This window comes from Oryx dammah, unplaced genomic scaffold, assembly GCF_014754425.2.
Source record: "Oryx dammah isolate SB20612 unplaced genomic scaffold, SCBI_Odam_1.1 HiC_scaffold_28, whole genome shotgun sequence".
NCBI classification, from domain to species: domain Eukaryota; kingdom Metazoa; phylum Chordata; class Mammalia; order Artiodactyla; family Bovidae; genus Oryx; species Oryx dammah.
The window spans coordinates 114,773,689-114,796,013 of record NW_024070212.1 but is presented as its reverse complement, the minus strand read 5'-3'; the positions used below and the strand labels follow the sequence as shown (position 1 = coordinate 114,796,013).

General features: G+C 50.1%; 1 protein-coding gene across 2 annotated transcripts in view; it reads right to left on the bottom strand.

Annotated features, from left to right (window-relative positions):
- Window positions 1–21,406, bottom strand: part of MLPH (melanophilin) — a 47,684-nt gene extending 26,278 nt beyond the window's left edge. For both annotated transcript variants that reach the window (XM_040231844.1, XM_040231845.1), the window contains exons 1-2: window positions 21,299–21,406; window positions 14,354–14,487 (exon numbers count right to left, since the gene is read on the bottom strand). In XM_040231844.1, coding sequence (XP_040087778.1) covers window positions 14,354–14,463 — 110 coding nt within the window. In that variant the 5' untranslated portion in view covers window positions 14,464–14,487; window positions 21,299–21,406. The remainder of the gene's footprint in view (window positions 1–14,353; window positions 14,488–21,298) is intronic.
- Between the last annotated feature and the right edge of the window lie 919 nt (window positions 21,407–22,325).

Here is a 22,325-nt window from a genome sequence, read left to right as displayed (position 1 = left end):
CTGTCTGAGTTGTCCGAATAACCTCCCTAAAAAGGCTACACAGAGTCCTAAGGGCAAAGTCAGACAGTATTTCCTCCTGGAGCAGGTTGAGCTGACTCCCCAAGTTGGTTTTCCAGAATAAGACTGAAGAGTCCCGGGAAAACTAGTTCTTCACACCAGCAAGTGTTCAATCGCAGCTTCCTGGTGAACTTGCCAAGTGAAACTGACTGGAAAATGTGCCCCCAACAATGAACACACTGCTCTTGTTCTGGCTGCAGAGAATGTCTGCCAAATGTAATATTTTTAGTTTTAGATGAGATCAAATTAATCCATTCTTAGCAACAGAAACTAGCCAGACACTAGATGCCATTGTCTCCAGAGAACTCCGCAGAAACTGTGGCTTCTGATGGGGACGCCCCAGAGCAGGGTGGGGGTCTAAGACAAGGCAGTGATTCTACGGAGCTCGGGGAACCTCCTGATCAAGCTAGGCTTTGGCTGCGCTGCGCTGACTTCCCTCTCCCGGCTGTGCACTAAAGTAGGCATGAAGACAGATGCAAAATAAGACTCTTGGCCCCCAAGCCAAGAAACACAGTCTAGAGGTAGCAGGAACCTGAAACGATTATTCACTGCCAGTCTAGATAAAACTGCCTTGACAAGGCAAGGAAAGTGTCTGCCTCAGGCTTCCCACCTGGCCCCGCGGAGCACCTGGCCGGGGAAGGGCCTAGTCTTCAGCTCCACTCTTGCTGTCTCTACCTCAGCCAGAGAACCTAGAGGCCACCCCGTGGCTGGGCAGGGCCTTGTCCAGCTTCTCTCCATAAGTGTCCTCATTCTCCATCCCAGGTAGAGTCAGACCTCCTGGGAAAAGAGATGAGGATATGGGGAGGCAGGGGGATCTCAGGATGCAAAAGTGCAGGGCATGAGGTCCTCTTAAATAAGAGCTCACAGAGTCCAGAGGAGGTGGATGTATTTCAGGTGTTGAATTTGGGGGGAACAGATAAAGATACTCTGCTTTAGACTCTTTAAAACATAACTTCTCTTCTTCACAGCGGGAGAACAGGAGGGCGGGAAGACGGGGACCCTATGTTGGTCCAGCACCAGATGCTGGCCAGCCACAGAGCATATCCACCAACCTGGAGAATCTGAGGGGCCAGAGACATCCACAGCCTGCCGAAAGCAAACATGGGGTTGACCAGATGTCCCTGCACTACACACGCTTCAGTAGGCAAAGGCCCGACAGGAAGCTGCAGGTCAAGGTCACCTTTAGGAACACAGATGCCTGGATGAGATGTACCACCAGAAACAGAGGAAGGCTTGAAGCCACCTGTGTGCTGTGCTGAGTGGGCATAAGGGGAGGAGCAGGAGGTAAGGAGAAGCCAGGCTGAGATGGTGGTCCAGAAAGACCACAGACCACAGACCACATCCGCTGGGATGGAGAAGACTGGGCTAAAGTGAAGATGGAAAGGAACCGAAGCTGGTGATGAGGAGGGGAATGGGCAGAACGTCAAGCCCAGTGATTCAGAATAGCGGTTCTCAAAGTGTGGTCCAGGGGCCGCCAGGGGTACCCTAGACCCCTCGACAGGGGCCACAATGTCAAAAGTCTTTTCATAATAACACTAAAGTTTGTCTTTCCTGCTCTTGGGCCCCTGCACTGGCAGTGCAAAAGTAGTGGTGGGTGAAAGCTCTGGGCTCTCGGAACAGATCCAGCCAGAGGAACAGACTGTACCTCTGCTCTCAGAAAGGAAAGGAAAGCATGGCTTATGAAGTGTCTCTGATTGAAAGCATGTCAAGTGGGACTTCCTTGCTGGTCCAGTGGTTAAGAATCCACCTTGCCTGCCAATGCAGGGGACACGGGTTCTTCCCGGGTCCGTGAAGACCCCACATGCCACCAGGCCACTAAGCCCACGTGCGACAACTACTGAGCTGTGAGCTGCAGCTGCTGAAGCCGCCTGCCCTGTTCAGTCGCTCAGTCGTGTCGGACTCTCTGCAACCCCACGGGCTGCAGCATGTCAGGCTTCCCTGTCCTTCACCATTTTCCAGAGCTCGCTCAAACTCATGTCCATTAAGTCGGTGATGCCATCTAACCATCTCATCCTCTGTCACCCCCTTCTCCTCATGCCCTCCATGTGTCCCAACATCAGAGTCTTTTCCAATGAGTCGGGTCTTCACATCACGTGGCCAAAGTATTGTTGGAGCTTCAGCTTCAACATCAGTCCTTCCAATGAATATTCAGGGATGATTTCCTTTAGGATGGACTGGCCCTAGAGTTCCACAACAAGAGAAGCCATCGCAATGAGAAGCCCTCACACAGCAGTGAAGAATAACCGATGCTCACTGCAACTGGAAAAAGCCTGCATGCAGCAACAAAGACCCAGCACAGCCCAAAATTATCTAATTAATTAATTAAAGAGTATGTCAAGTGATGGTATTAGTTGCTGGTGACAAAATCCAGGCTTTCAAGCTCAGAGAAGGCTTTTGGAAAACTTTTATGTCTCTGCTGCCCTGAGCTTCAGAGTTTTCTGTCACAGAGAGGTTTCTGATGAGATCAGCAGTGAAGATGGTGAATGTGATTGCTTTGATTATGTATAATGAAATGTACTGACATCGGGGAAGTCTGCACAGGTGTCACCAAAGCACATGCGGATAGAAGAACCATTCCACGTGCGACATAGACCAGCAGATTTTAATGTCACGGGGAAGGGAAAGTTCATTGACATGGTTTCAGATTCCACATTACAGCTTCAAGAAACTACCAGTCACAGCGTTTTCATGTATTGTCAGAACACAACACCCATAATCATCTGGAAAGGCTCCTCCTTCTTTTCCCTACTACATCTGTATGAAGTCTGATTTTCTTCAACAACACATTACAACACCCTGAGTGCAGAGGAAATATCAGAATTCAGTCATCTCCAATCAAGCCAGACGTGGAAGGGGTTTTCAAAAAACACAGAACAATGCCATTGTCCTCATTTATGTTTTTGTTTTGGGAAAATTTATTTTTCATAAAATTTTTATTAAGTTATAAGGGGGCTACTGTTCGTTTAAATAAATGAAAACTACTTTTTAAATGCCCAGTTTCAATTTTTGATGGGTAAGTATAGACAGATATAACCCAGGGAAGCAAAACCTCTTTGGAGTTTTCAAAAATTTAAGAATCTAACAGGTCCCTCAGGGCAAAATGCTTGAGAACCACTTATTTTGAAGCCACACGTTTACTCTCCTGAATGCAGAGGAAAGGGCTGAAGAGACAGGAGTGCAGAGAGAAGAGGATGGCCAGGGCAGAGAAGGGCAAACATCTGGCGGTAATTCAGGCACACCTCGGAGTTACTGTGGGTTTGGACCAGACCACCACAATAAAGTGAGTATTGCAATAAAGTGAGTCACAGGAATTTCTTGGTTTCCCAGTGTAAATAAAAGTTATGTTTACACTATACTGAGGTCTAGTAGGTATGCAATAGCATTATGGCTGAAAAAACGATGCACACACTTTAAAGCACTTAAGCGTTATAAATCGTTAACCATCTTCTGAGTCATGTTCTCTCTGACGGTGGGGGGACAGCTCTGTGTTGATGTTTGCTGACTGATCAGGGAAGCAGTTGCTGAAGGCCGGGGTGGCAGCTTCTTAAAATAAGACAATGAAGTCTGCTCTGTGGATTGACTCTTCCTTTCACGGACAGATTTTTTTGTAGCATGCAATGCTATTTGACAGCAATTTACCCACAGTAGAACTTCTTTCAAAATTGGAGTTAATTCTCTCAAATTCTGTTCTTGCTTTGCCAACCAAGTTTGTGAATATTCTAAATGCTTTTAAAAAAAATCATTTTAACAACCTTCACACCATCTTCACCAGGATAGACCTATCTCAAGAAACCACTTTCTTGGCTCATTCGTAAGAAGCAACTTTTCATCTGTTTAAGCTGGACCATGAGATTGCATCAATTCCCTCACATCTTAGGCTTCACCTCTCATTCTAGTTTTCTTGATACTTCCATCACATCTGCCGTGATTTCCTGCATTGAAGTCTTGAACTCCTTAAAGCCACCTGTGAGGGCTGGAATCAACTTCTTTCACACCTGCTAATGTTGATACTTTGACCGCTTCCCATGAATCACAGGTGTTCTTCAAAGCATTTAGAATGACAAGTCTTTTCCAAAAGGTTTTCCATTTGTTTTCCCCAGATCTATCCAAGGAATCACTATCTACAGCAGCTACAGCCTCCTGAAAAAAGATTTCTTAAAGATTAAGAATGTTGAAAGTCAACATTCCTCCTTGAACCATGGGCTGCAGGGTGGATGTGTGTTATAAAGTATGAAAACTCTATTAATATCACTGTTCATCTCCATAAGAGCTCTTGGGGGATGTTTCCCATTGTCAGTGAGTAGTAATATTTTGAAAGGAATCTTTTTCTGAGCAGTGGGTCTCATCAGTGAGCTTAAAATGTCCAGTGAACCATACTGTAAACAGATGCGCTGTCCATCCAGGCTCTGCTGCTCCGTTTATAGAACACAGGCATAGTGGATCTGGCAGTTCTTCAGGGCCTTGGGATTTTCACAATGGTAAATGAGCACTGGCTTCAACTTAAAGGCATCAGCTGCATTAGCCCCTAAAAGAGGGTCAGCTTGACCTTTGGCACTTTGAAGCCAGGCATTGACTTCTCCTCTCTAGCTATGAAAGTTCTAGATGGCACCTAAAATCAAGGTGTTGGCAGGAGTGTGATCCTCCCTGGAGGCTCTGGGGGAAGGTCTGGTCCCTTGTTTTCTCCAGCTTCTAGAAGGCACCTGCATTCTCTGGCTCACGGCTCTTCTTCCATCTTCAGAGTCAGCAGTGGTAGGTTGAGTCCTTCTCACAATAAATGACACTTATACACTGTCCTGTCTCCCCCTTCCTTTTATTTATCAGGCTCCTTGTGATCACACTGACCTACCCGGTTAACCCGATTGTCCCCTCACAGCCAGGCCCCTGACTAGCAGGTTTTATTGCACCTGAAATTTTTATTCCCCTTTGCCACATAGCCCAACATACTCATAGATTGGGGGATTAGGAAATGGGCACGTTTGGGGGTTTGTTATTCTTCCAGGTTTCAGAGGGGAAAGTGTGTAAGCAGAGATCTTACTCCCAACCGAGAGATTTCAAGTATGAACTTCCTACCCCCTGTCCTTCCTGAGAAAATTGAATCTCTAGTATGACCCTTAAGAAAGAGTGCGAAAGAACCAATGGGACACAGAACTGAGGGACAATAGTATTAAAAGTAGGTCAACCAAATGAAACATAAGTGTCAGAGAGAATTGCTGAAAGAGGACAAGCTTCAAGCAGTAAGGATCAAAAGAAAGTACATGATCCAAGGTCCTGACTATACAAATAAGTGTCAGGAATTATAATGAGGGAAATGGAAACTTGCTGAGGTTCAGTGGTTTTTCCAGCAGTCTTGTATGGATGTGAGAGTTGGACCATAAATAAGGTTGAGCCCGGAAGAGTTGATGCTTTCAAACTGAGGTGCTGGAGAAGACTCTTGAGAGGCCCTTGGACAGCAAGGAGATTAAACCAGTTAATCCTAAAGGAAACCTACCCTGAATATCCATTGAGGGACTCATGCTGAAGCTGAAGCTCCAACATTTTGGTCACCCAGTGCAAAGAGCTGACTCATTGGAAAGGACCATGATGCTGAGAAAGATTGAAGGCAGGAGGAGAAGGGGCAGCAGATGATGAGATGGTTGGATGGCATCACTGACTCGATGCACATGAGTTTGAGCAACTCCAGGACATGTGGGGGACAGAGGAGCCTGGAGTGCTGCAGTCCATGAGCTTGCAAAGAGTCACACACGACTTAGTGACTGAACAGCAGCAAAGTTCTTTGAACTCTTCTGAGCAGAGTGAGCAAATGATGAAAAAAAGGATAAAGAGGAATTATATAGTGATGTGTGAACGACAGACTGCTGGGAGGGAGCCTCACCGAAATCTCGCAAGTGATCTCAGACCAAAGTTAATCTCCAGGCTTTGCTGGCAGCTGACTTCCTGGTTTAGCTTCTGTGTTTTCAACCCTGGAGTTGTCTGTCAGTGGTGCTAAGTGGCCCAGCAAAGGGCGACTTCAAATTCCTCGTTATTTATTTATTTTTAAAGCAAGTCATGGTTTGCAAGCCATGCCTCACACCAGGAGATCTTTCATGGATAATCTCAGGCATTTGGGTTTGTTTGCAAAGATTACAAATCCACATCACCACCTGTTTGCCTTTCTGGGGATGGTTCACAGCCTAATATTTGACTTGTGGGCTGTGCCCTTGAAAACAGTGTTCTATGTAGGAAAATTCGGGTCCTCACCCAGCGACATGAGTCACCCATGCATTCTCATTTCCCCTTTCCTTTTTAAACCTGGGGGTTTCTGTGTTTTTCTAATTTGGAAACTTCTTTATCATTCCAATTTTAAGACTTTCTTTATAGGTCAAAGATATAACTCATTGCCATTTCTGTTATAACTTTCTTCTAATTTAAAAAAAATTAAACATTGTCTTTTTAAATTCAGAGGTACGTATTTAGTCAATACTTACCGATATGTTGTGCTGTGATTTCTACCTGTCTTGTCACATGTAGGGTTTTCCACCTCAAGATTAGGTACATGTTTATCTATATTTTCTTCCAGTAACTTCCATAGTTTCATGCTTTACATTTTTAATATATCAATTAGAAATTGAACTTAGGTCACACTCCCTCCCCCAGTCTTGCACTCATGGTCAACTGTCCCGACACTCAGCTTTAATTAATCCTTCCCTTTCTCACTGATATGAAATGCTGCCACTGTACTGGAAAGTGTTACACACGCTTGGTCGCATTTTAGAACTTTCACGTTGGTTCACTGATTACTTCCATCTGGGAAAGGCCCGTGTTATGCTAATTAATGCAGCATTAAATACTTTTTGTTATCTCCTGGAATGCGGCCATGCTGATTATTAGTCTTATTTAAATCCTGTGTCTTACGTCTTCATTTCCTATAATGTTTTTTTCATTTTCTCCCAAATGCCTTAGGAATTTGACACTAATTCCTTAAGAGCCAACGTCACTGCAGCATTCTTCCCATACAGAGGATGCGATGCCATTTGTCACCATGTACAGTTTTGGTATGTTGTTTAGTGATGCTTTACACTATTCTTTATATGGCTATGACATGTTTCTTTTTTTTATTGGAGTATAATTTCTTTATAGTTCTTTGTGTTCTGTTGGTCTCTGCTGTGCAATGAAGTGAGTCAGCTGTATGTATACACATAGGGCCTCCCTCTTAGACGTCCCACCCACTCCCCCATCTATATTATCATAGAACATCGAATTCAGCTACCTGTGCTATTCAGCAGGATCTCACTAGCTGTTGATTTTATACATGGGAGTGTGTTTATATCAAAGCTAATCTCCCAATTCACCTCACCTTCCCCTTCCTCCTTAGGTACTTCATATTTTTTTTTTTATATAAATAGGATTTTTCTATGTACATTCTAATTGGTTACCTCTGATGTCTACAAAGGGGACACTGGTTTTCTGCCGGGAGCCAGCACAGGCCATCCCACCCATGACAAGGTCATGTGGAAGAGAACTGTTAAGCAAGGCTTCAGGACTCGAGGGGCTCCCTAGACCAGCTCGAGCATCTACCCCAAAACCAGAATCTGTCTTACTATTTTGAGCCTTTCACCAACTCTCCTGACATTAACAGGGGGCTATCCCCGACCACCTTTCTCTGGAGAAAATCAACTTAGGGCTCTAACTAATAAGTCTCCTGGACATGAGAGGAATATTTCAATTCAAACCCCCTCTGTTGGCATTCTAGCTTGCTTGGCAGGTCTATCCAGACTCTTGCAGCTACACATATAATTGTTCACAGCCTCCCAACTGTGAGAGGCCCGGGAAGCCTAAAACACAGAGCCTTTCAAAGAGTTAAAAGTTACTAGAGTAGTGCTGGTGTAGGATTTCATTATTGGGCCAGTGCTTGTTGCTAAGTTCCCATATCTCTTATCCACTGTGCACCTGGGAGTGTATTAGTTAGCATAGTTGGAATGTAAGAAAAACAAGTGTAGCCTTGAATTTAACCACACCAGACCTTTGAGCTAATTGGTTCTTTCTTGTAACTCACTGCACCTTTGCTCCGTGAGAAATGTAACTCTGTTTAGCATTTTCTGAGGCTGACATAGATTAGAAATATAAAGAAAAAACACTTTGAGGGAAAATAAGTTTTCTGGTTGAGCAGCCTTTATCAAAAGAGGGTCATAAAATGTTCACAGGCCTTCAAGGCCAGAAGATAATGTACACAACATCATTTGTGGGAAAGGTTTGCAGAAAAAATCCTGGTTTCGATAAGGGCAAAACTGCTGGAATGTTTGGGCTGACTCTGTATAACCTTGCATCTTTCATTTCCTTCTATGTACAAGTTGAGGTATAAAAGTCCCTTTTGAAAATAAAGTAAGGGGCCTTGCTCGAAAAAGCTTGGTCACCCCGTGTCTTTTTTTTTCTTTCTCTTACTCTCTTTTTCAGGCTGATCCCTTAGAGCATAAAGGCTTCCTGCGTTCACTTATCTGCCCGGGTTTCTAAGACCTGAACGGGAAGATGTTTTGTGTCTTCATTCCCTCGGGAGACCGGGAGGGCACCTGTGGCCTCCGTGAACATGGCAAGCTCCTTGTCTTGGGGCTTTATTGGCTTTCTGTGTTAACCAAGGAATATCAGCCTCTTTCTCTCCTCTATTCCTCTCTCATTCATTCATTCATTCGCCAGTGCCGTTTCTCCTTCGGGTTCCCCTGGATCCTGCGGGGGCTGGACCCTGGCAATTTTATTTTATATTCTTGTATCTTATATAGCTAGACTACTAAATTCTCCCTTAAAAAATTTTTTTTTGTAGGTAACTATCTTAGTTTTTAATCTTCTCCAGGTAATAGTTTTGGATTTCCCTGTCCACTGGTAAACTGCTTATTTTGTTACTTTCTCTAATTGCACTGGCTAGCACTAATAGATGGAGAAGGCAATGGCACCCCACTCCAGTGTTCTTGCCTGGAGAATCCCAGGGACAGGGGAGCCTGGTGGGCTGCCATCTATGGGGTCGCACAGAGTCGGACACGACTGAAGTGACTTAGCAGCAACAGCAGCAGCAGCAGCAGCGCTAATAGAACATGCTAAATTGGTCATGATAAGTGGCAACGAAAGAAATTCTTGTTTCTAACATTAATATATCATGATGGCTATTGTTTGAAGCATTTTTTTCATCATGTTAAAAAAGTATCCTTTAATTTCAATTTTATTACTTAAAAAAATCATCAAAAATAGTGTGCTATCAACCATTCTTCCACAGTACTGAGATAAGCATAAGTTTTGTCTCCTTAGCCTGTGATGTCCAATACAATTTCAGTGATGATGGAAATGTTCTATATTTGTTGGTCCAGTGTGGCAGCCACCATCCATGTGTGTGGCTACTGAAAACTTGACATATGACTAATGAGACAGAAGAACTGATTTTTAAATTGTATTCAATTAAGTTAAATAGACACATGCGGCTAGTGGCTTCCATTACAGCCTTAGGCATCCTAAAATGGTGATTTAACTGAGCTGTATTTTTCCTCCTTTATCTTTGTTAATATAGGGTATCAGAGTGAGCCTAATGAACATTTTTTTTTCCTGGTCTGAAGCAGTTTAAACAGTGTAGGAATTCTGTGTCCTTTGGGTATGTGAAAGATTAAAGATCTGAAGGGGCCCAGATGCTGTCATGGACTTTGAGAAGACATGTCTTAGGCAACTTATTCCTTTAATGCACCAGAAGAAGGAAGAGGGGCCTTCAAAGTAACCACACAGAAAAGCCAGGAAGGTGTGGGAAAAGGAACACGTCAGTTACAGACACGGGATCGGTAAGGAGGGCAGAGTCCAAGGTCAGGGAAAACTAGGGGCTGAGAAGGGGCTTCGACTGGGCCCCGAGGCGCAGCTGCAAAGACAGACCAGTGGAACAGGAGGCAGATGGAAGGATGTGCAGCGCTTGGATCATTTAAGTTCAGGGAGCAAGATGTGCCAGCACGTAGCAGGGCGCTGGGGCCAAAGGAAAGGCTTTCTGTGTTTTTGTTTGTTTGTTCTTGCTTTTGCTTTGTTTCAATGTGGTGCTAGACCCTGCTGACATTCCAAGCGGAAGCCAGAGGACAGAAAGGGAGTAGCTGAGGCAGCTCCAGGAGCTGGGAGCAGCGGAAAGGTCCAGAGGACCCGGAGGCGAGGTACTCGGAGGCGAGGACCCGGAGAGGCAAGACAGGGTGGCTGTGAATACGGTAGGTGCAGGGATGGGAGAGGTGATGCCTGGCAGCCTCGAGGCTTCTGTGAAGAAGCAGGCGAGCTCATGCCAAGGCCTGGGGTCTTGGAGGGGAGTGAAGGCTTGATGAGCTGCCTAACGGTTTCTGTGCGTTTTGGGGTTTGGGGTCCTCTGGAGTGCAGCCCTGTGTTCTCAGGGGAAGCCGAGAATAACATCACACTCCGCACAGTAAATACACTCTCCAGTCGCTGGTCGCATAAGCCAACTTCAGGGAGACATTATATCTGCTTGGGGCTAAATCAGAGGCTATACGGCCCCCCTTCCTCCTTAAATTCCGAAAACAGTCTGCAAGGAAAGCTGTTTGGAAGCTCCACACGGCCTCTGTCCCTCAGGAGGTAGCCTTCCAGGGACATCCTCCTGGTCAGTTTGGAGGGGAGCTGTCCGAGAGGTCTACCAGCAGGCCTGGTGGTCCCTGGAACAAATGGGTTCTATGCGGGACATCTTGTTAGGAGGCTCACAGCGAACACAGACCAAGATGCTCCAGCCTGTGCCCTTCAACACCGGCTGGCATCTGTCTTCCCCACAGGGCCGCAAGTGTCCCCCACAAACGGCAGGAGGTCAGGCCTGGCTGAGGGGTCAGAGGCTTTTATGTTGTGGGGATGGTCTACCAGGCACTGGGCATTGGGTCAGGGCCTGGGCCAGCTCACAGGTCACTCACTTTGATAGAAGTCAAAGTGCTGGTCCCTCCCACCACGTGGAAGAGGGTGCTGGACCCTTCGCCCAGGCCCTGCCCCAGTATCCTTTACAGGGGGTGCTCCCACTTGGGGAGAAAAACCAAACAGCAACCCAGCTAACACACACTTCTGTTCACTCTGTAAATATGAAATGGAATGCGTTTTTGTTTGATTGTTTCCTAATTGGTATATTTTGTGAATCGTCTCTCAGTAAATCGACCTTGCGGCTGGTGAACCGACCTTGAGCGCACACATTGTGTCCATCTGATGTGTATTCAGGGTGGGAAAGTTCTTTCAAAGTAATGAATATGTTTGGTTCTTGGTTTCACAGTTTTTTCCCCTCTATTGACTTTTTTCTCTCAATGACCTTGGTAAGGTTTTGAGCTGGCCCATCCATTTGGCCTCTCTTTTGGAGTGTGTCAAAGACATCACAAACTCATCTGATTGCTGTACATCTGAAACTAACACAGCCTTGTAAATCAACTATATTTCAATAACAATTAAAAAAACCCTGCTCACCTGAACAACCCCTGAGCTGCTCAGTTTATTACAGGCCCCTGCTCAGTGCTCAGCTGAGGGCCAGTGCCTACATGCAGGCAGTTGTGATTCAGAGACTAGAGACCCAGGAACTGGGAGAGTCCATGAGGACCCCAAGGGACCGTGCAGAAACCCCAGTGTGCTACAGAGACTGGGATATTGTGGTTGCAGGAAATGGATGGTTAACATTGAAACTGGTTAAATGCAGATTAACACTGAGATGAGGCCAGGAAGAAGGAGGTTTATGATCTTTAAAATGTCTTCAGTTTCATAACAGACCGCTGGTACTTTAGCTAATGCACTCTACAGAACCAATGTCAGTCTCCAAACGCCAGATAGGCTGTATTCTGAGCTGTGCCCTTCCTAGGTCTCAGCCCCACCTGAGTGGAACATGAACCCATGGGCTCTAGTCTCATGGAGCCGCATGACCACATGCCTGGGTCTTGCTCCCGGGGGTCAGGGGGACACTGGGGAAAAGGCTTGTCACAGGCAGAGGTGGCTTCACCTCTTGCTGCACGGATAACCAACAACACCCAGCAAGAGACAAGCACATCAGTGTTTCCACGAATGCCCTTCGCTCAGCCCCATGGCTTATCTCTTCCAAGCGCATCACCAGCGGGCTGGTGAGCACAGGAGGAGCTAACACAGGAGCACTTCTGGGGCTTCAGCATCCTCGCCTTGGCTCTGGCGTGGATTCTCCCAGCCACCACCTCTCTGCATGCGGACACTTCCAGGGACCAGGTCCTGCGCTGTTGTATTTAACAAGCTCATCCCTGATTGTCACATGTCTGGCCGAGAAGACACTAAATTCTGAGCAGAAGGCTTCGGGGACTTCTGAACAAGGATGTCACCCTGACCTTAAATGACTGACCAGGGACCTGACCTGATCCACGGGCCCCCCCAGGAGAGGGGGTGTCACCAGTGGGATCCTTTGGAGACTTCCTTTCTAGCAGTAACTGGAGGCTACCAGGGTGTGTCTCCCCTTTGTAACCTGAAATGACTACAGGAAATATGGCAAATAGAGTGATGGGGGTCAGGAGGGTGCAGTGCTCCCTGTAGGCAAGAAGCAAGAATTTCTGCAAAACTACCTGGGGTCTGCCTGGACAGAGGGAGGGGCTGACGCCCTCAGAGGTCTCCCTGGAGAACTGGGATCCCCCGCCCTCTGATCAATCTGTGCTTCTATAAAGGCGTGGAATGGGAGGGTCTGAGCTGCCATTAAAAATAAGAGTGACAACAGCTGGGCTGCTTGGAGGGGCTGTGATCTCCAGACAGGAAAGACCAGGAGGGCTCTGTCACTAAGAGCGTGTGGCTCTGACCCCGGGCGCAGCCTCAGGCTGAGGCAAAGACAGGAGACACGAGGCAAGGCGGGCGCCTGCCCCAGTCAGCACCAAGACGATGTCCAAGGTTGGCTCTGGGCCCTGGTCCTGGGTGGCAGCAACTGATGGGAGTCAGGGCTCCAGACACCAGTGGGGTGAAAGCTGCTTCGTAATGAAAACGCTGGGGGTGACCTGTAGCCCAGGACAGAGCAGAGGGGAGGAGGGCTGCACAGAGAGGCAGCAAGAAGCCTCCTGGTGCTGCCCCAGACCCCTCCCCACCGTCACCAGGGGATGCTGGGCTCCACTGAACTTGTTTCACTGGACAGCTTGTCAACACCTTGACTCCCGAGCTCCAGGCCCAGCAGAGAGCTGTGTGCTTGCTTTAGGCCGCGGGGTTTGGCGTGATTACAGCAGCCACGGCCTCTGTAGGTGGACACTCCCACAGTCCTGTCTCGCTGGGCTCCCATCTGGTGTGTGGGGGGCCGCCCCGTCCACTTCGTGTCTAACAGACCACCCAGTGTCCACAGATCTGTGTTCTGGTTCCCTCCATACTTGCTCCACCCTCAGCTTCCCCGCGTGAGGTGAGAACCCCTCCAAACCCACAGTTACTCAGGCCCTGCCTCTGGAGTCATCCGTGACCTCAACACTGCCCCTAAAATCAAGACCCCACAGCCAGCCCTTCAGCAAACTTTCTGGCTCCCCCTTGATAGTTCATCTGACCGCTTCTCAGTAGCCTGCCGGCTGCAGAGCAGAATCTGGGTCTTCTTACTCCCTCGCCTAAAGGCCTGCAAGCCACACAGAAAACAGCCAGTCCACGTCCTGCTGGACCCTCGGCCTCGTGATTGCCTGCACCTCACCCCAGCTCTGCCCTCCTCTCTGCCCTCAACCACGGCAGGAGCCTTTCAGGCCTTTCCCTTGGCCACTTCCCACCCGCCTTGAGTCTTCACTTAATGTCTCCTTTGCAATAGGCCTGCCAACCCACAAAATACCCCGAGGCAACAAAGGAGCCCGGGAGGCAGCTAAGCCTTGGAGGTTTGGCGGAGGAAGAAGCAAAGCAGAGGAAGAACATATAACACCAAGGGGGCTTTAGCTCAGCCCATGGGAGCGGCCTGCAAGATGGTGCTGGGGCCTCCACCGTGAGGATGGGGCACCCCAGCTCTGCTGCGAAGAGGTAAAAGTCTGCCTTTGTCCTGAAAGCCCTTGATCCCGGCTCCTGGGTGTTGCAGATCAGCATCAAGACTTTCCCTCTTCATCACCTTTATTCATGCAAGGTTGTGGGCTTAGCATTAGCAGAGAATGTCACCCTGGCGCTGGGTCAAGTTGAAATAAAACTATTCAGGGAACGTCTGACCATCAGGAGGGAACTCAGAGCTCCTTGTTTTAATTAAGGGGGAACGGACGTCAGAAAGCACGTGACTTTCATCCAGTGTCCTCCACTGAGTTATTGTCGTCTGCCTGCCCAGAGACCCCCAAGGGGCCAGCCCCTCCAGAGGATGCTGGGACCACACTGCAAGGGTCCCGCCACACACACTTACTCTAGTCTTTCCTCTTCTTTCCTTCGAAGGTCGAAGTCCCGTTGAACCACCTCCCAGACGTGCTTGGCCTCTTCATCCGTGAGCTTGGAAAGATCCAGTGTCTTCCCCATCTCTGCTGCTCCTCAAGGTCACACCTGGAGTAACACAAGGCCCAGGGGTCAGCCCAGGAAGCCCGTGCGGGTGCCGGCCGAGTCACAGAGGAAGAGACAATGCAGAAAACACCAATTTCCCGGGAGCTGGACCTGGGTTAGGTCGTTTTTGAAAACAGGCAAACCTGTGTCTGGAAACATGCACAGTCAAAATAAGGGAAGCCACGTGTAGAGTCCCCACAGCTCAGAGTCAGAAGTCAGATGACACTGTGCCCTTTCTGAACACTCAAGATCTCAATTCACATCAAGAGGACAAAGGAAGGAAAACCCAGCTGTCACAAACCAAGAGAAGCAGAACTTTACCACCTTTCTCGCTACTCAGGGTGCGCTCCGTGGACCAGCAGCATCTCCCAGACTGTGAGAAATGCAGACTGCCAGGCCCGGGCCCTCCTGATTCAGAATCTGTGTTCTGACAAGGTCCTCGAGGGGTCCTCCCCCTGCCTCCTCCTCCCCCAGCACGCCCACCTGCTAACAGCTAGCAGAGCATCATTCCATGTATCGTGATGACTGCGACCTCCCCCTGGCACTCGGGGATACATTTTGGTGCCCCCCCCCCCCGGTCTGCGGGAGGTGGACTGCAGACCCTTGGCCAGAGACCACGACTGCTGCACTCAGTCCAGCTCTGTTCTAGTGGGACGGGGTTGGGGGGCAGATTCTGTCTGGGTGACGGGATCCTGGTGGGAACAGAAAGCTCAAGAATCTCCGTGTGACTTCAGCAAGTCTTCATGAAGGACTGAAACCCGCTTTTCAGGAACATCAGAGAAGGGACCCAGTCTGTCTGGTTTCACTGGGAAGCCTTAAACACCAACCAAAGACGCAAATCTGCTTCTGAATTCTGAGCAGCATCTCCATTCACTGACGCTGACCTCCTGAAAGTGATCTCTGTGCAAATGCAAACAATACTTGCTCTGTGCTAGAAAGCAAGTTTGCTGTACAGGAGGTTAATTATGAAGAGTGTCATTTTCTGAGTAACACTCAGATACCACTTAAAATGAAAGTGGCCAAAGAGATCCCGTGGCTGTCAAACTATGCTTTAAAATAGGTGAAAAATAATTTCTATTTTTTTTTTTTGCACTGACCCTCTCAATATTTCCAAACTCAAGCACTGCGTTATGAATGTTGTATTAAGACGATGCCCTGATGGGTCAGAATCATTCAAACTATTTTCTTTACACTTGAACTGAGATTTTTGGACGTGAAAACATGAAACCCAAACTGACTCTTGATGCTTCCCCAGAGCACATAGTTTCTGTTTGTCTTTAAAAAATGGAACAAAAAGTCATTTGATGGATGCCTGGGGTTTATTCATCTTCGTTTTTTACTGTCGTTGAGAAAATTCTATCATAAGAAGAACATTCATTTGAAATTCTATTTTCAGAGCAGATGAAAGCTGTGACTATCAGCTGAGTAGTCAGCATTCTCTCTCCTCTCCTAAAGGAAAAGTCACAATTTCAGGCTTCATTTCAAGAAACTTAACTTGAGAGGTGTGAGGGAGAAAAATAGAACAAAAGGAAACCAGTATATTTTTCTTGCCATGCAAGCTTACCTGTCTTAGAGTGGGTCAGTGACTGATGACCCATGGATGAATGACCCACTAGGGGTCAGAACCCCTACCTGGAGACTTCACACCCAGAGGACGTACCCCCTGCCCCTCTCAAGCCTGTCTCTCCTGTTTGATGCTTCTTTCTAACAAGGATGGCACCTGGCTTCCTGGCTCAGACAGCAAAGTCGATCGCAGCCTGGGGACTGGTGATACTGGACCAGGGAGTCACCTCCGGAGAGGGGGGTGCCTGCCAGGGATGGGGTAGGGAAGACACCCAGGCTGGCTGCCCATTGCCTGGAGTGAGGCCAGGCAAAAGCTGCTGAGACGTGAACAGAGAGAGATGGCCAGGGCACAGTGCTTCAAGGGAACCAGGGCATCATGGCAGCACCAACTCGGAGGTTCCAGGGGTGACCCTGAGTTGTTAAGTGAAAGTGTTCATCTCTGAGTCGTGTCCGACAGCTTGTGACCGCCCCACCCCCCCACATCCCATGGACTGTAGCCTGCCTCTGTCCATGGGACTCTCCAGGCAAGAATACTGGAATGTGTAGTCATTCCCCTCTCCAGGGGATCTTCCCGACTCAGGGATCAAACCCAGGTCTCAAACACTGCAGGCAGATTCTTTATGGTCTAAGCCACCAGGGGAACTGATGTGTGTTCACGATGCTCCGTTTAATGAAGCCAGGAATGAGGTAATACAGAGTTTGAAAAACAAGTTTCCCACGTAGCTAACCCAAGAGTGGACTGTCGGTACTTCATGGGGTAGACATAATCTGAAAACTTTTACTCCGGTGCCTGTTTTTAGCTCTGGCCCAACTTCTGGGTGAGCAGGCGGTGGTGGGAGAGTGACTGGAAACTTCAGACCCTCCCCGTTCATCGGACGCTATGCCATGCAGCTGGGAGGTGATGCTTCCCAGGGAAGCGGGTTCTCAGGGCAGCCAGGGGTCAGCAGCCTGTGGTCCCCGATATGGGGCTTTACTACGGTGACCAGCCTTCCCATTCAGTGAGCTGATGAAGTGCAGCAGAAGCTTAAAGCTTTTAATTATTTTTGTTAGTTTATTTTGTTGTTGTTGGTGGTGGTGATGGTGGGTGGGCGGAGGTGGTAAAGTTTTTTTTTTTTCCCATCTTGGACCCAGTTGGTTCTAGCTAGTTTTTTTCCCTTTTTTTTTTTCCCTTTTATTTTTCATTAGGGTGTAGCCAATTAACCCACAGTGTGATAGTTTCAGGTGAACCGCCGAGACTCAGCCATACATACACGTGCATCCCTTCTCCCCCAGACTCCCCTCCCACCCAGGCTGCCACACAACATTGAGCAGAGTTCCCTGTGCTCTACAGGAGGTCCTTGTTGGTTATCCATTTAAAATACAGCAGCGTGTACATGTCCATCCCAAACTCCCTATCCATCCCTTCCTCCTCTTTCCCAGGGCAAGGGTAGGTTCGTTTTCTTTGAGTCGGCTTCTGTTTTGTAAATTCATTTGTATAATTTCTTTTTAGATTACACATGTAAGGAATGTCATACCATATTTCTCCTTCTCTGACAGGCTTCGTTCAGTATGACAATCCATGTCCATCCATGTTGCTGCAAATGGCATTTCCGTTTTAATGGCAGAGTAATATTCCATTACTTAACCAACAAAGGTCTGTCTAGTCAAAGCTATGGTTTTTCCAGTAGTCATGTATGGATGTGAGAATTGGACCATAAAGAAAGCTGAGCACTGAAGAACTGATGCTTTTGAACTGTGGTGTTGGAGAAGACTCTTGAGAGTCCCTTGGACTGCAAGGAGATCCAACCAGTCCATCCTGAAGGAGATCAGCCCTGAATATTCACTGGAAGGATGGATGCTAAAGCTGAAACTCTAATACTTTGGCAACCTGACGTGAAGAACTGACTCACTGGAAAAGACCCTGATGCTGAGAAAGACTGAAGGCAGGAGGAGAAGGGGACAACAGAGGATGAGATGGTTGGATGGCATCGCTGACAAAATGGACATGCATTTGAGCAAGCTCCAGGAGCTGATGATGGACAGGGAGGCCTGGCGTGATGCAGTCCATGGGGTCGCAAAGAGTCGGACAGGACTGAATGGCTGAACTGAACTGAATATTCCACTGTATGCAGGTACCATGTTTTCTTTATCCATTTCTCTGTTGATGGACATTTAGGTTGCTAAAGCTTTTTAAAAACTATCTTTAGAAAATAACCTTAAACAGAATGGAGAATATGCTTGATTTCAGCAACCAAAGGGCATAAACCGAAAGACACTGGCAACTGGGACATGAGCTGTTAGCACCCTTCTGGCTTGTGTCAGGCTGCTACGTTGATGGGGGCCCTTGGGATGTGGTAGAAGGTCCTACCAGACAGTCTGTCAGGTACGGCCACGCGTAAGGACCCTGGATTCATGGAGGGGACAGCCTTTCAGCCACGGTCATCTCTCCCACCACTCCCCACTTTGCTCACCAAGACCCTGGTCTCCAGCAGGTATCCCTCCAACCACCACAGCCAGGGGGGAACATGGGAGCAGAGCCTGACCTGGGTCTGCCTAAATGCCCTACTAACATGGGTCATTCCTGACCCACAGAGCGGACAGGGTTCTGACCTGCCCTGGCCCGGGGGAACCTCCCAGGGTGTGTGTGCTGGGGAGGGCAGACTCCCCAGACTCTATCTGCCCCTGGTTCCACTTGGGTGTAGATAACGCCTAGTCATGAGCTTCCTGAACAAAATACTTTCAATTTGTGCCTGGCCCAAGGCTCAGATTTAATCACATTGTTAATCTTTGAGACTGTTAGCCCTCCCCCGTCATTTATAAGTTATAAGGGAGAAAAGAGAACACTACCTGGAAGTTAGTAAGTTGGAAAGAGACAGTGGAACTGGTTTTACAAAGTGGGCAGCCTGAACCCAGATCACTGCATTTCAGCCGTGGCTCATCTGTGTCTGTTAAAGATTTGAGTTCATATTTTGACCCCATTAAGGGGAAATATGGGTGGGGGTTCTTCCTACGCACAACTTGGGCTGGAGGGGCCCCCTGAGCCTGGGAACAAAGGCAAGAACGAGCCGTCACTGCCTATGATAAACTTTTCAGCAAGCCCAAGTTCCTCTTCAATGCCCTACTAACAACGGCAGGAATGCGCTCTGACTCAGAATCAGGTGGGTAACCCTTACCGATAAAGGTACAGGCACATTCAGGGGGAAGGCCCAGGTGCTAGCTGGGGGCAGGGGGGCTGTGCATTAACCCTTTGTGGCTGCTTCCCAAATGCTGTCCTCAGAGCGGGGCTGTGTGGTTACTTCTGCAGGCAGGGCTGGCTTCCCAGACATGCAACCAACCCCTCAACCTTCCTCAGCTGCAACATGAGCATGTTTCTACCCCGGAGGCACCCCACCCCTGCAGGTGCTCTGAAATCACCCCAGAAGCTCAGGCTCTGCCGCTTGCCTCCCTCCTGCTCCATCTCTCCACTCTCTCAGCTCCCTGGGGAGCTGCTGGAAACCTTGCTTCTACACGGACATCCTTCCACACTTGCACGGAATTCTTGGCTACAGACTCCAGAGCAAGGATGGAGCCCCAGGTGATGCTGCGGGACAAGGATGCCCTGAGGGTCAGGGGCTGGGTTCCCATCCTGGTTCAGGCACCAGCCGGCCCCCACGAGTAGGGACCAGCCCCTTTCCTCTGCGGGTCTCAGTGTTTGCAGCTGTGCCATGACTCCTCCGGCCCTCTCCAGCCTTGGGTGACGCCAGGATGTCGGAATTAGAGGGAGAGGTCATAGGGTGGTTGCAGGGGAGGGGGCCTCATCCTCTAGAGATTGCTTCTGCAAAGAATGAGACAGGCAGCTCCCGAACACTGATCCGATGGCAGGGGCGGGGGGCCCCATGAGCCATCACCATGCTGCCATCCGAGGGCACCAAAGCCACCCTTCCGAGTAGCCTGTGGGGCTCTGGCTCCTCTTCACCAACCCTCAAGCCTCCCCCTGAGCTGGCCTTAACGTTTCAGTCACTCCTGCCTCAATCAATAAGGCCCTGTGCCTGCTAGTCTGTGCGCCTGGAGCAGTCCTCAGTCACTCCTGCGGGGCACCTACCACTGTGTCCGGAGTTTGGACACAGGGGGAGCGCAGGGACCTATGCATGGTACTTGGTTTCTAAGGCATGAGGCCCTGGAGATCCAGGTACAGGGCTCTTGCCCGAGAAAGCTGGGTCTTGCTGAGGCCTAGTGGAGTGGCCGGCAGAGGGCTAGGTGGTAAAAGATGGACGTGAGTGGCTGAACCCAGGTGCCAACGTCACTGCTCCACTGCCATGGTCTTTAAGCCTGACCGTCTCCCTGGGCTTCACGGCGATGGGCATTGCTGCCTTTGCACCCAGGGGGCCAGTGGGGGCCTCGCCACCCGCTTTATCACTCCAGCCTTTCAGAAAGAAATATGTAACTAAGAAGGAAAAAAAATCAAAACACATAAAATGTAAAGGTCCCAGGCCAACTGAAAATGGACTGGGGTTCTTCTCAACAAGTGGTTAAGGTGCGCAGGACACAGGTGTCTGAGCTTGGGAGACCGGAGGGCCTTTGTACACAGGTCTGGCTCAGGGTTCCCAGGTGGTGCTCGTGTAAAGAGGAGACCCCAGAGACAAGTGTTCAATCCCTGGTGGGTCGGGAAGGTCCCCTGGAGGAGGGCACGGCAACCCCCTCCAGTATTCCTGCGTGGAGCTCCCCGTGGACAGAGGAGCCTGGCAGGCCACAGTTGAAGCGTTCCTCACTTTTTGGCTCGGGCAGGGGCCAGTGGCCAGTGGCCGCTACCTGACTCCCTTCACCTGCAGCCCCGTCCCCCGGGCCCTGTGGGCTGGTCTGGGGGCCTGTCAGCAAACAAAATTCCAATACAAGTGGGGCTTTCAGGGGCCCCCAATCCAGGACCCCTCCTCCCATGCCAGGACGCCCCAGGGCTCTCTCTCTGGCAGGAGTCGCTCCCCAAATAGCCTCGGCCCGAGTGACCTGCCCAGCTTAGTCTCCTCGGAGGGGCAGGCTCAGCCCCGTCTGCAGGGCCATCGCCAACAGGACTTCTGATGGAGACCACCGATTTGCCCAAAATGGGCTCCCGAGGACCCAGACCTCCGGTTAGGCTCTCCAGGTGAAGCCTGGCTTTGGGGTTCGGTTGGGGGGGTGGGATGGAGAGGGGGCTGGGCGTGTCCTCCTCATCAGTCTGGAGGGACCGGGACCTGGGGGGCTGTTGGGGGCGTTTTCACACCGCGGACCCGCCCACCGCCCCGGTTCTCCCTGAACTCACCGACTCCGTTCCCAGGGGTGTCGGCCCTGGCCGCCGGGACCCCGGGGTTGCCCCCTCCAGTCCTGCCAGCGAGAGCGAGGCGACGGGCCGGGCGTCGGGGCTCGGGGCTCTGAGGCCAGGCGGGCCGATCGGGCCGGGCAGGGCGCAGGGCGGCGAGAGGGCGAGGTCCGGGCGCCCGCGGGGATCACGAGGGCGGCGCCCGCCCCGCCCAGCTCCGGGAGCGGCGAGCACCTCCGGGTGCGGGCGGCGGGCGGGGCGGGCAGCCGGGCGCCCGCGCGGGAGGCGCCAGCGCCGGGCAGAGACCATCGCTCCTCGCCCACAGCCCGCTTGGCGGAGGAAGGCGGCGGCGGCGGGGAGGGCAGGCCGGGCCCGCACCTGGGGAGTCGGGCCGGTAACGCGCCCCCGCGGTGCGCCCTCGGCGCGGAGGGACCTGGGGGCATTTCTCGCCCTCGGACCGCACGCTTTCTGACTTAATTCCCATCCCAGCTCTGCAGTTTACTCTGCTGTTCACTCCGGCTTCACAGAAGGGACCTGGAGGCTCAGGAAGGCGCCTTCCCCAAAGCCGCCGACTAATGCGTGGGAACGCCGGCGGGTAAGGGGGACTTTGGAGCGAGAAGCCCCAGCGCCAGGATCGACGCCGCGGGGAGGGTCCCGAGACCTCGCCAGTCAAGAAAAAGTCGGCGGAGTCAGCATCCGCGCGTAGATGGGGCGGGAAGAGACCGGAGGATGCCCTCGGGGGTTGAGCGGAGGGCAGCCGCCGAGGAACCTTCTCCGAGCCTGCCGCCGCTTCCCTGTCTACGAGCTCAGTTCAGTCGCTCAGTCGTGTCCGACTCTGCGACCCCGTGGACTGTAGCACGCAAGGCCTCCCTGTCCATCACCAACTCCCGGAGTTTGCTCAAACTCATGTCCATTGAGTCGGTGATGCCATCCAACCGTTTCATCTTCTGTCGCCCCTTCTCCTCCTGCCTTCAATCTTTCCCAGGATCAGGGTCTTTTCCAATGAGTCGATTCTTTGCATCAGGTAGCT